Raw genomic sequence first — 13,160 nt, 5'->3', positions numbered from 1 at the left:
TCACTTTGGAAATCCACTTCAAAAAATCGTATTCTTCAAAATAAGACATTAAGATTTGCTCCAAATACATACTTCCTCCTCATTTAGTATATGTTTATGGAACTAAAAGTTGTTTCTTCCCTTATAAGAAATATGAACTTAATACAAATCTAGGTTCATTTAAATTATGACGTTTTTTAGGCCTTTACTTCCCATCAGTTCATCGGGTTACTAACTGCAAAGCAGTTTTAATATTCATGTAAGTCACAATCAATTAAAAATGTGTTATGTCACTATAGTTACAGTTATTATTGATGAAACATATGTTGGAGGTTTTTATATCTCATAATTGTACATTTAATATTACACTTTATTTAGTTAACATTGACATTATTAATAAAAAAAAACAAAGAATCCTCACCTTTTCTGCGTAACCTTTGAAACTCATCGTTTACCCAATAGATTTTAGGACAAAGGTTTATAAAGTCTCACTCCGATCATCTTTTCATCTATTTTAAAATTGTTCCCAGTGTGGTCTTTTATGTATGATGATACAGTTTTTAGCCAAAATCAGAAAACCTGTGTCATTTTCTGGTACATAGTTTCTACGGAGTGGCAGAATTTCACTAAAAATTCGCCTCTGAGTTGTGGGTGGGACCGTTGGGGGCCAGCATATTTTTCAAGCTCTTCTTCAAACACAATTTTCTTCAGTGAGTCTATAGATGGTTTAATTAAATAAAATACCGGGGACATGCATTTGTCATTGGCAGTTTGAATATGTCTAACAAACAGAGAACACACAAAAGTTCTCAAATCTTTGTTTTATTTTGCACTGTATACACCATAAATCAGAGATCTGGGTGGATAAAAATGAAAAATCTGTCCTTCTTAATGACTAAAACATGCAAACACAAGTAAAACTGAACTAATTAACCAAAGCAAACGCTAGTTTTCACTATGAAAGAGCTGCTATATGAGGATCTCAAACCTTCGTCTCCCATTGATTTCCATTTTCCTAGTAAAGTCTGATTAGGCCGTGATCAATACTGTTCTGACTTTCAAATCATCTCCTTTGTTCTGTCTTGATGCTCATTCCTCATGCAGAAAGTGCTATTCTACCACATGCACACTAAAGAACCAGCCTGTTGTTGGTTGTTTTGCTGAAACTTTGGGCTTGAAACACAACACAACTAATATGTAGTGTCTAAAAAAGGATTTCTCTCTGCTGCTGCTTCATCTCCAGATGACCACGATTCGGCCTCATTTTCAGAGTCCTCAGAATGAATCATCTCCCCCTCAAAATATCTTTGACAAACCTTCTTTGCTTCCACAGAAACCTCTGTCTGATCTTTCACAGCAGCTAAAGGTTTGGAGGAGTCAGCAACAACCATGGAGTGGCCATTAACCACATTTGGGGGTTCAGCAAACCCTTGATTCTGATCTCCTTGCTCTTCTGCTTCCTCGCAGGTGTCATCGTATGCAGCCCCGCCCTCCAGGGAGGACACCCAGAAGTCGTTCTTCACACCCGAGGAGAAGAAATCCGGTGGTTTGTTATCTGATGGAGCACTGACTATGAAGATGTCCGTTTCTTCTTCCACTTTCTCAGCAGCATCTTCATGACTTTCAGGATTGTAATCTGCTGATTCTTGATCGGTGAAAGTCCTATCATGATCTTCTATTTTATAATCGTATGTTGGGTCGTCTAGGATTTCCCATTCTGCTGCTTCTGCATTTTCAGGAAACATGTGTGATTCTTCTCCTTCATCTTCATCCTCTTGTGGCTTCTGGGATTTCTCTCCAGGAAGAACCTCTGTGACCTCATTTCTGACCACATCCTGAATTTCTATTTCATCTTCTGTAAAAGCCACCGCAGATTTAGGATCTTCGGATTCCACTGTCTTGTCCACATCAGAGCTGATGCTGAAGGCACCAAAGGCTGAATGATCTTTTTTTCCATCAGCACACATTAAAGAGAATAAGTTCTGTTCCATTTCTTGCCCATGTCCAGCTGGCTTCTCTTCAGCTTCTTTGTTTTTAGGTTCAACATCATGTTCTTCCACCGAGGAACCATTGAGCATGGCTGTTTCAGAAGCTTGGTCTTCAGTTGTAGAGGGTGACGTGTGCTCAGGATGCTCAGGTATTGGTTTCTCAGACTCCTTCTGCTCATTGTTGAGGCTCAGATCTTGGTTCTCCTCGCTGACCTGCCACTGTAAAAAATTTGTGTTGGAACTCAGATTTTCCAACTCTTCATCCACAAGTATGTCCATCTCCAGCTCCTCCTCTTCGAGTTTTAGTCCTTTGGTTGCAGTAAGCTCTTCAGTTTTTTCAACATTTCTAGCACTTCCGTCTTCATCTTCTAGATTTGCCACCTCAGCTTGTTCATTGACCACTGTACTCTGGCTCTCATCCCTGTCTTCAGGGTTGTACTGGTCATCTACTGATTCATCCTCCACTTCTTCACACAGGTCCTCCATGGTTCCAAATGTCTTTGATTTTCCCTCACTCCACGTTCCAGCCTCTCCCGTTTTCCTCTCCTGTTCCCCGTCACTCGACTCGCTCTCGTCCAGGTGAGACGCCTGTGTGTGGGCGTCGGTCTCATCACTTTTGTATCGAATCAGGGGTCGCGTGTCAGCAAGAGTGTTGTCTTGAGCATAGCTGTCGCCCTCCAACTCAGTCCTCCAGGACACAGAGACGTTCTGGGAGTCCTCTTCATCATCGTCTTCCCCGTCATTTTCAGAGGGAGGAGCATGATCCTGGTCTAATGAGCCATGTTGGCTGTCATTTACTTGTAAAGAGGCCACATTTGGATCCTGACTGATTTCTTTCATAGCATGCTTTGTCTCTTTTGCTGAAATGTCTTCTTCTGGTTCAGCGTGTTGAATTTTTTCTTCATGTTTTTGCTCCTCATCTGTCTTCTCATCCACCTTCCTCTCTATCACGCTGTCCCATGTGTCCATCTCTTCTCCATCAGGGTATAACTTGTCTTCAACCTCCATGACTTCTTCTCTTCTCTCACCTGCAGCATCACTCGTCATCTCTTGGGTATAAAGGCTTTCCACAGGTTGACATACAGAGTCCACACTGCTGGATCTGCACTCAGTGCTTGGTTTGAGGATTGCCTCTGTTTCAGAATCTCCCAACTGCTCTACCTTATCTCTACCTTCCCCCTCTGTCTCCTCTACTTTTTCAGTGGGATAACATGGCTGTTTCATACTTTCTTTTTCAAATTTCACTTCCTTTTCCAAATCCTCTGAGAAACTGCCGGGTTCATCTCTTGCTCTGTTGCTCTTCAATGCGATGCTGTTTTCCAGGAAAGGATGCAGACCAGCTTCATCACTGAAATCCGGCTCACTGCTGAGTCCAGACTCAACCTGGTAGCTTACAGCAGACTCAATGACTTCCTCAGGACTCTCAACCATACTTGACCTGCCTCCATCCTTTTCCTCCAAGGGTGCAGCAGGTGCTTTATGGTCTATAGAAGTCGACAAAAGCTCAACATTTGCAACGTTCTCTTGAATGTCTTGAGGTGTAACATTTTTCACTGCTTCATCCGGGATTCTTTTTGGATGCGTTTTTGGCTTTGACACATCTGCTGCTTGTGTCAAGCTGCACTCAGGATTTCTGCTCCTGAAGGCCACTGGGGTTGCTGCCACCGGATAGACAATTGAGGTGGAAGTGCTCTTACGGGGGGCAGACAGTTGGTTGTGGTAACTCTTTGTAAGCCCAGGAGGACTGAAGACAGCATCTGGGAAAGACAGAACTCATAAATTCACAATGAACTCAGTAGACTACTAATAACTCCTGCTATTGTCCCTTAAAATATATGGTGGTAAAAAAAAAAAAGGTCAAAATTTTACAGTAGTCAGACATGCAATACCCCCTCTGTGCACAGAACAGTGTGCTGGGAGGAATTTAGCATCGTTTCAAACGCACTCTCTTTGGACACTAATGGGGAGATATTGATCGTCATTTCCTTTCATAGCTGTGTAGGATACGGGAAAGAAAAGCCATATGGCTCAATAACCATCAGGGACCGACTTCGATGGCTCGGGTTGCATGTGTCCACCTTAGCCCTTTCAGAATGCCCTTACCAGCAGCCTTCAAACCAAATAAAATCATGTCCATTCATTCTGTCTGCGCTCAGACACACACCCTGACATTTTACTTTCACAGAAAGAAGTTTGTGTGCGTGCCAGCGTTTGGTTCTCAATTACCTGCGAAGGAAATATTTCTTGGTTTCTTTATCAGGCCTGCCTCCCCTCTGAGTCTTTCACCATCCAGCAAAGTTCTGCAAAGACAAAAACATGAAGAGGAAAATTAAAAGTGTGTGGTTTTTAATGCAATCTTTGGGATTTGGGGAAACCACTAAGGCGTTAGTCTTTAACTGAAGCAAGACATTTGCTGCACTTGAGCAGCAGCAAGAGACTGAAGACTGTTGTTATGGTAATAAAGCAAAGGCCCTGCCATTCAGAAGACATCTGCAACGCCCAAACTTCTGCCATCAGTCCTTCGAACTCAACCAGAAAGCTTCTCACAAACACGTAAGTGACAGCTGATATTTTGAACCGCCCACGCGGCACTAATGCCACTGTTTCCACTCACATGTGGACTGCAAGGAGCTCCGTTACAGCCTGTTTCCCTAAGAAATGGGCTGTAGCGTCAAAACGAGGATTTTACTTGTAATCAATGACACTGGAATTGGTCTTCGGCTCATGCTTTCTCCAAACTTGCTCCTGTGTGGAGCTATTCTAGCCTCCCATGGCTCATAAACTAGCAGCAGCTTCTCCCAGAAAGGGGTGAGGGTCAATACAATACTTTCGGGGGGGGAGGGAGCCTGAGCAAAGAGGCGCCATCACACAGCTTCATGATGGAACAGGCTGCTGTTACAATGAAGAGACCTTTAGTCCAGACGACTGCCGCCCGCTTTGTCTCTGAGAGGCTCACACGGATGGAAGGAGATTTCTGAACTTTAGATTAAAAAACAGACAAATGCAAAGTGATTCCTAAGTTTTTCAAAATATTTATCTGACATATTTTAGACTTCAGACTCCAGTTTATCATTTCTGTCAAAAAACTCTAAAAAATGTTGCACTTTTGAAGATTAAAATCTGTTAAAAGTAAAAAAAAAAAAAATAGAAATACAAAAGCCTAATAAACAAACATGAACTAACCAAAACTCAAATTGGAGATTGTTTTAAAATAGAAAAAAAAATGCTGACTAGAACTTGTTGATATTAAGCAGTTATTTAACAAGAAAGATGGAAAGAATCAAAATAACTTAAAAAATAAAAGGCAGAGCCAGAATAACACAGTTTGAGTAAATTGGTTAATCTAAAATATGGACCCAAGAATGTGAGAATAAATTGTCAGTTTTACTTTGTCAGTTTTTCTCTTTTTTATAATTATACACAAGCTTAAGTAGTTTATGTAGTGGTTTCTAACAAGATCTCAAAGCAATAGTAAAAAGGACAGTCAGGTCATTTTTTATACATTTTCTTTTTGTTATTCTAAAGATAAAATGACCGTGTTTCTTAAAGTGGTAGGTTTACGAATCTCCTAATATGGATAAATATCTTTGCAGTTTGATGAAACTGGATTTTTAGAATAATTGTTGGTTTATAAAACGTGTAGTATGAATATTTTTGGTTTCATTTTCTTGTTTTGCTTGTCTGATGCCCACTACAAAAACAGGCCTCTCACAAATAAGTCAAAACTTCGTATCCCAGTGGCAGATTGTCTTTAAGGCAAATCTGCAAAAAAAATGTTTTACCAAGAATTATTATTTCTGTCAACGAAATTCTAGTCACTAAGATGTATTTCCTCAAACTATGATTATTATTTGCTATTGAAAAATTTCTTGATAAGAATATTTTTTCTTGCAACAAAAGACTTTTTTGTCCTTTCTTATGATTCCATTTTTGTAGTGTGAAATACATCAACTTCTTACAGGAAACATTGGATTTTTTAAAAATCAACCCAAAAAGTTTAAACTTTTTCAGTTTTACTAACTCCTCAGGAATCATAACTGCTTTTGAAACAGAAAAAAAATCTAAGGAATCAGAAGTATTACTTAATTTAGGCTAAAATGTCCAGTTGTGGACAAATCTTTGAGGAAATGGATTTCCATAAACTTTATCTATGCTCAAGAATTTAATCATTCTGATGTTTCTGCTGACACCTGTCCCTATTTTACAGCTGATTCATCCAAAATCAGTCTCATAAATCATCAAAATGCAACAAACAACAATCATTTTTACTGTGTATGTGGAACATGATGTCCCACCTTTTAGATTGTGTTTGTTTCAGATTTTTGGAACAACCTCTAGACGGAAAAATCAGACGAGTCCCTACCTGTATGTTGCTACTTCCAGGCCCAGAGAGATCTTCATCTGCATGAGGCTGCGGTTCTCCTGAAGGAGGTGATCAATCTGATGACCCAGCTGCTCCTTCTCCGCCTCCAGACCCGCCAAGTGCTTCTGCCAGAACCACAAACGGAAGTCAGACAGGAAAGATAATCAGATAAAACAAGACTGAATATGTTCTTGTTCAAAGTGCTGGAAAAGTAGATTTGGAAATTGGGAGTGCTTTGTTTCAAGAAAACAAAACAAAACAAAAAAATCCAATAAGAGGACACATATTTTTATTTTATTTTAGAGTGTTTTACCTCTCAGACATCACTTTAACCCAGTACAAATTAAAGCAACCCCAACATTTTGATATCATAGCCTCCAGAATATTTATTGAGAGGGAAAGGAGAAAAAAAAAAGATTGAAAGAAAAAAAATCAATCAAAAAGACAAAATCTCCAATGCTTTCAGTTGTGGGAGTAGAATGAATGTGTTTATAAGAATAAAGTTTTGATTTCTATGGTAAAACTTTGCCATAAAGTGTTTAATCCATCAGGACTCAGTTGGTCACGTGTGCTGGCATGCCACAGCAAATGTGTGGTAGAACTCATTTGTTTCACCGCAGGCTTCAGGCTGATAATTGTCTGCCATTCCCCTGAGGTTTGTCACTCATTATTTCAGACTGCCCAGCCTCCGCATGAACAATGAATTTGCTGTTATCCGAATGTGAGCCAAAAGTCTGATGAAACTATTTTTTTACAAACTAAAAACCGCTAAACTTGGTGGCAGCGTTGTACCCTTGAGGATGAAATGGGACTTAATTTGAATCTAAAATGCTTCATTTCAGGTTTGTCAGATAATTTTGCAAAACTGTTTGTTGATAGGTTGTTTCTTCGGTTTTTACGTTTTGGTATCTTGCATCGTTTGATTAAGAAAACTCAAAAATATGTTTTAAGCCTCCCTACTGCAGACTATTAATGATAATGTTAGCAGTCGTGAGAATTTCCACCTAGCCTTTTTTTTCTGAAAAATAAAATATTTGGATCCATATTAGACAAAACCTCTCATTTCTTGACCTGACAGGAACCCTACAGGATGTTTTACCTGGAGCTGCTGGATCTCCAGGCTGTACTCATCCCTCCGTTGGGCTGCAGTCTTCTCCAGATGCTGCCTTACATCCTGACTTGAGGCGATCTCCTTCTCCAGAGCTAGAATCTGTAACCGGCTCTCCTGCTTCTCCTGGTTTACCTGAGCCAAACGTCCCCTGGCCTGATCGAGCGACTCCTCCAGCCGAACTAGCTGGTCCTGATAGGCCTCGGCTGCCTCCTGCCATGCCCTGGTGGCCTTTTGGGAGAACTCCTGGCCCATCTTGATGAGGTCTGGAGTCTGGTTGCTCTTCTGGGTAAAAGCAGGTGGGACTGTGGTTCTGGATTGGGTTAGTGCCGTTTCTAAGTGAGCCACATCCTCCTCATGAGTTTGAATTAGGAGCCTCATCTCTTGTTCTAGCTGGTTGACCTTCTCCCTCAGCCAGATCTGTGCCCTCATCTCTTCATCAAACTCTTTCCTGCTTTGCTCCAAGTTTTTCATGGCCATTTGTTTGGCCTCCGCCTCCCTGTGTCTCTGCAGGTTCAGGGCTTCGAACTCCTCTGTCAGCTTACCCACTTCCAGCTCTGTGAGGACCCTGTCCGTCCAGGCTGCGTCCACGTCCAGCCTCGCCTGGTGCAGCTGTTTCTCCAGGCCCTCCCTCAGCACGGAGCGTCCCTGATCGCTGTGTCTCATCGCTTGGATCTCTTTAGCAAGCTTCATGTTCTCCCCCTCCAGCAGCTTGACCCGGTTCAGGTAGGTCTCCAGTCGTCGGTTCAGGTTCAGCATCTGTTGCTTCTCCTCACCGAGGTGGTGAGGATGGAAGATTTGATTTATACTGTGGAGCTCCATGTCAAATTAGAAAACTTGAGTCAGAGGTTCCCAGATTCAGGCTGTGAGTTGTTGGGTTTTCCTGCTGTGTGAGAGAAGCTCCAGGGAGGCTCTGGTTATGTGGCTGCCAGCAAGAGGCTTCCCTTTCATACTGGGATTAATGAAGGGGCTGGGACCTGAGGGGAGGAGAGACACAGAGGGAAGAGGCTGGAGAAGGATGGGAGGGGGGTATTGAAGATGAGATGTAATGGGAGGGGTGGGGTAGGTGGTAAAGGGCAAACAGAAGCAATGATGTCATTTAAGATTAACTCTTTCACAGCTGAAGTTTTTGCCAGTTTGCATTTCCCATTGGAATGACATTATCTCTGCTTTTCTAAAATGGTCTTTTCTTCCTATAAATCTGTCCAGATGTGAGTCAAAAACCTAATTGGGTTTAAAGTTAAAATTCTTATAAATTAAAGAGAGATTCAATGAGAATAAACATTTATGATCCACAAGGGAAATCACAGCACCTCAGCCCCATAATTGGAAACACAAATGGAATAAAAGGACGACGGCTGTAACATTAACAATAAAATTGAACATTATTCAAAACAAAACTTGATGTCTGTACCTTTATATAGTACAGTATAGTATACAATACTACAATACAGCAGAGTATAGTATACTACAAAATAATATAGTATAGCAGAGTAAATTATAGTATAGTTGTTGTTCACATTTGGGCTCATCCAAGACAGTCCCAAAAAATCCAGAAAGATTCAGAGAAACTTTGAAAACAAAACAACTAAAAAACAAATATCTGGCACAGCTAGTAATATTAAAACCATATTTTGGTATTTTTTTTTATTTTATTTACTCAACCAACCATAAAATTAACTCAATCTGCTCAATCTGACAAAGTGTAATTAGCTAAGAACTTTTCTTCTATTGAGACCCGTTTGTTTTTGCTGTTTCAGTTTTTCTTTAGGAGTGACCAGGACGGATGGGATCAGGAATGAGGACATCAGAGGGACAGCACATGTTAGAGGTTTAGGAGATAAAGTCAAAGAGGCCAGACCGAGTTTGTTCGGACAGTCAATATTTTGGTAAAAGGATGCGGAGTCTAGAGCTGCCAGGGAAGAGATCTAGACGAAGACTGAAGAGGAGGTATATAGATGAAGACATGAAGGAAAAGAAGATAATCTAATGTGTATGTGAGCAAAAAAAGTGAAAACAAACTTTATAATGTTTTTGAGTGATTATCTTTTAATCTTGCAAAATAAAATAAAAAAACTCCTGTCACACAGAAACCCTTTCTAAAAACAGAGTTGTGCGTCAGAATGACTTCCTTCTACTTCTTGGTTATAAAGCTGTTCCTCTGTCTGCAGGTGAAGCCAAAGTCATCACTGTGGTTGCAGCAATGACAGATGAAGAGATCACCTACGCTTCAGTCACATTCAAAGCCAGGAAACAATCTAAATTCACAGGTTGGTTTCTAACAGCTTACTGGTTAAAAATTAATTCTTCAAATTCTCAAAGTTCTTCCGTCAAACTTTTCCTCAAAAAGCTACAGAAAAAGAAAAAACCTCGACTTCAAAAATTGTGTTTTCACATTTTTAACCTGTGATATTTTTAGTCAACACTGTATTCATTCTGTCTCTAAATTGACGTTTTTTTAGAAAAAGTCTGTTCATCTCAGTTGAGTGTTATTTCTAAGCAGTTTTAAATGTCATTTCCCCCCATGGCCTATAAATGTCACAAATAACTGTAACATTTTTAATTTCACACACATCCTGAAAAAACAATTTTCAGCCAAATTAAAAGTTGATTTCTAGTTTTACTGAATTTTGGTACATTTCTCCAAATGTTTCAGCTGAAAGGGAGGAGACTGTGTATGATGAAGTGAAGGTGAACCACAAAAACCCTCCCGGACCCAACGGTAAGTTCAAAAAATAAAATGAGGAAAAGAAACTATAGCAACTATTATTACCACAAAGGAAGCTGCTTGCTTTGACCTGTCACAGAAAGTAAAGTTTTGCAAAGTGTCCTCTTTAGTACTTTGTATGTTTATCACTTTTTGTTTGCTGGTATTTCATCACTGATTTAACTGGTGGTTTTATTCTATATGACTGTCTTTTATGTTTTACTTTATTTTATGTAAGGTTATGGTGTTTATATTTGCACATCAAGTATGTAAATAAATACATTGAAAATACATTGAATTGAATTCATACTTGTTTGACTTTAGGAGCACTCCTGCAAGAAAAAAATGAGGGAGAAAAATCTAGGCTGAGTCAGCTGTTTCATCCTTGCTGTGGAATCCTTTATGGGTTCTTGATTATGGCTGTCATTGGACTCTCTGTCTACTGTAAGTATGAGGAAGAAAAATCCAATATCTAAGTTATTGGTAAAAACCTTTTCTTCAACGTCAAGAACCTACATAACAGGTATTGAGTAAAATAAGTTACTCAGGAAAAAAATGCTTTCTGGATTATTATTAGTTATTCACTAACTTGTGCCTTTTTTGTTGCACAAGTTATATGTTAATCAAGCTAATTTTAGGATTACATACTGGCGAACAGAAATACTTCTTCACTTCCTAATTATATTTCTTAATAATTATGAAGCAAATGGGAAATGGGCTGATGGTCAATTTTCTTTTAGAAACTAGGGATTATTAAAATGGGTTATATTCTAACTGGTGTAGTTGTATATGTAGTTTTTTTTTTTTTCTAGAAAACCTAATAGTAGAGTTTTTTTTCATTAAATTAGATTGTTTTGAATTTTATTTTAGAAATTCAGATGATTATCATACCATTCTTTTTTTATTTTTACTAAAACCTCTTTGGTTTAGGGAAGGTTTTGTCTTGTGTTAAATCCTAAAAGTGTCTATAAGTGAATTTTTTGTACCTAAAACAGCCCATATAAGAAATATTTTATTTAAAATTAAATGTATCAATTATGATGAACTGAAAGCTAGTTTTCCTATTTGTTTCCCACCACTAAACATCTCTAAGTGTAATAATTTCATGTAAAATCTAAACAAATGAAAACAGCTCATTGTTTGTTGTTTAAGCTTAAATTCACCTTCTCTTAATGTCTAATGAGATATTTTGGGACACCTGCACGTTAAAACTGAGGGAATAACACAAATTTAAATGTGAAAAACATGTTTTTTACTCACTTGTGTAACTGTTATGTGTGACATATTTTGCAGTTTCATTGTGTTCTTATGGAGGCACAGATGAGCTGATCGAGTTGAAAACCAACCAAACGAAACTACTGGAGAACTCTCAGAACCAGACCCGCCTCCAGAACGCTCTCCTCTCTGACTATGAAAACCTGAGGAAGGATCACAGAAATCTGACAGCCCTGTGGAGCAACCTGATGGATTCGTTTATGGACCAACAGACCAAACTCCAAAACATTTCGGCTCAAAATCTACAACTGGTTACCCAAAACGAGGACCTGAAAACAGAAACAGTAAATCTGAGGCAGCAAAAGGACAACATGGAGGCGGAGTGGAACAAACTCAATGACAGTCGAGCTCAGTGGAGCGTTGATGCCTATTGTCCAAAAGACAAAAAAAGTATAAACAAATATCATCAGATTGTGTTAAAAATACAAGCAATAATTATACATAATGAACTTGTAAAAAGTATGTTGTAAACTAGCCAGTAATATGAATGATTAAATGATGTTTAATGTGTGCATTTTGCTTTTCAGAGAGGGAATGTAAGGCTTGTCAAAAAAACTGGATACACCTACAAACCAAGTGTTACAAAGTTAATCAAGAGAAGATGATTACATGGAGACAAGCTCAACAGGACTGCCAGTCGAAGAATTCTCAGCTGCTTCTCCTTAATAAAGTTCCAAAAGTAAGAATTGTTCTCAGATTCATTTATTCTTTTGGAGATTTATACAAAATAACACTAGGTTCCCTGTGAGTTTATTCAACAGTGGATTTTCTTTTTTTTTAACCATTCTTTTTGAATTTTTCTCTTACTTTCTATAGAAAATTACCTCTGTTGAACAGTTCTGGATTGGCCTCAGTGTTGAGAATGGAAAATGGAGGTGGATCAATGGGAGTACTCTGTTGGATCTGTAAGAAATGTCCATTTTCTACGTTTAGAATTAGCAGTTCTGTTCTTGTTGCTGAAAAAAATCTTTTTTTATTCTCCTTAGGTCCAAACCTCTGGTTGAAGGTCACTGCGCTGCAGTTTCTGTCAAAAACAATGCTTGGAAATCAGTTGATTGCAATGGCAAGAGCTACTGGATCTGTGAAAAGGAGCCTTTATCTCTTTAAATTAATTGAAAAATTGTACTATTACAATAAAAAATATAAACTTGTGTATTTATTAGTCCATCTTTTATACCTGCTTTCTAACTGTTTGGGGTCACAATAACCTAACCAGGTAGTGAAGGTCCAAGGAGGGATACCCCCCGGACATTTTGGCAGTCCATCACAGAGACAAAAAAACACATACCCATGTTTACACATAATTTAAAGTCAATAATTGACCTGTTGAGCATGTTTTTGTTTTTTGTCTTTTGACTGGGGGAGCCACGTTCCTGCAAAAACCGTGCATGGAAACATGCAAATTCCATACAGAAAGGACCCAACCAAGAGCCTTCTCTCTGTGGGACGAGTGTTAACCACTACTTTGCAGCCTGTAACAACTTAATAGTGACAAAATCTGTAAATAGGTCTTTTAAAATCAGGAAAAATATCATTTTCATGGTTACACATTGACTTTGTGAAGATTGTTTCTCTTTTATGGCCAGAAGAGGACACTGTTGCGGTATATTTTTTATTTTTACTGTTGCTGTATTTTCTTTTTAAATCAAACTCAGTTTTACAAAGAGGTGGCATATTTTTTTTAAACCCAATTGGAAAGAATTTCATTGCAGTAAAAAAAAAGTTAATTTTTGGAGCTTG

At 38.8% G+C, this 13,160-nt stretch overlaps 2 protein-coding genes across 3 annotated transcripts; one reads left to right on the top strand and one right to left on the bottom strand.

The window, feature by feature from the left end:
- Positions 1 to 785: 785 nt before the first annotated feature.
- Positions 786 to 8,448, bottom strand: LOC101174131 (nestin). The gene is made up of 4 exons (XM_004078465.4): positions 7,430 to 8,448; positions 6,331 to 6,455; positions 4,194 to 4,267; positions 786 to 3,724 (listed from the first exon to the last, which is right to left on the bottom strand). The coding sequence occupies exons 1-4, from the start codon at positions 8,258 to 8,260 to the stop codon at positions 1,170 to 1,172; spliced, it is 3,585 nt and encodes a 1,194-aa protein (XP_004078513.2). The 5' UTR covers positions 8,261 to 8,448; the 3' UTR covers positions 786 to 1,169.
- On the top strand, positions 8,053 to 13,018 carry LOC105356017 (C-type lectin domain family 4 member M). 2 transcript variants are annotated; one of them, XM_011485715.2, is made up of 9 exons: positions 8,053 to 8,164; positions 9,199 to 9,388; positions 9,610 to 9,708; positions 10,095 to 10,160; positions 10,470 to 10,589; positions 11,439 to 11,810; positions 11,948 to 12,099; positions 12,237 to 12,325; positions 12,407 to 13,018. In XM_011485715.2, exons 3-9 carry the CDS (start codon positions 9,642 to 9,644, stop codon positions 12,525 to 12,527), a joined length of 987 nt encoding a protein of 328 aa, XP_011484017.1. In that variant the 5' UTR covers positions 8,053 to 8,164; positions 9,199 to 9,388; positions 9,610 to 9,641; the 3' UTR covers positions 12,528 to 13,018. The 2 variants fall into 2 exon arrangements, with proteins under 2 accessions (XP_011484017.1, XP_020566018.1); XM_020710359.1 differs by having other exon boundaries at positions 9,199 to 9,431.
- The last annotated feature ends 142 nt before the right edge of the window (positions 13,019 to 13,160 follow it).

Source organism: Oryzias latipes, chromosome 16 (assembly GCF_002234675.1).
Source record: "Oryzias latipes chromosome 16, ASM223467v1".
NCBI classification, from domain to species: domain Eukaryota; kingdom Metazoa; phylum Chordata; class Actinopteri; order Beloniformes; family Adrianichthyidae; genus Oryzias; species Oryzias latipes.
Note: the sequence above shows the minus strand (reverse complement) of the source record. Positions and strands in the feature narration are given on the sequence as shown.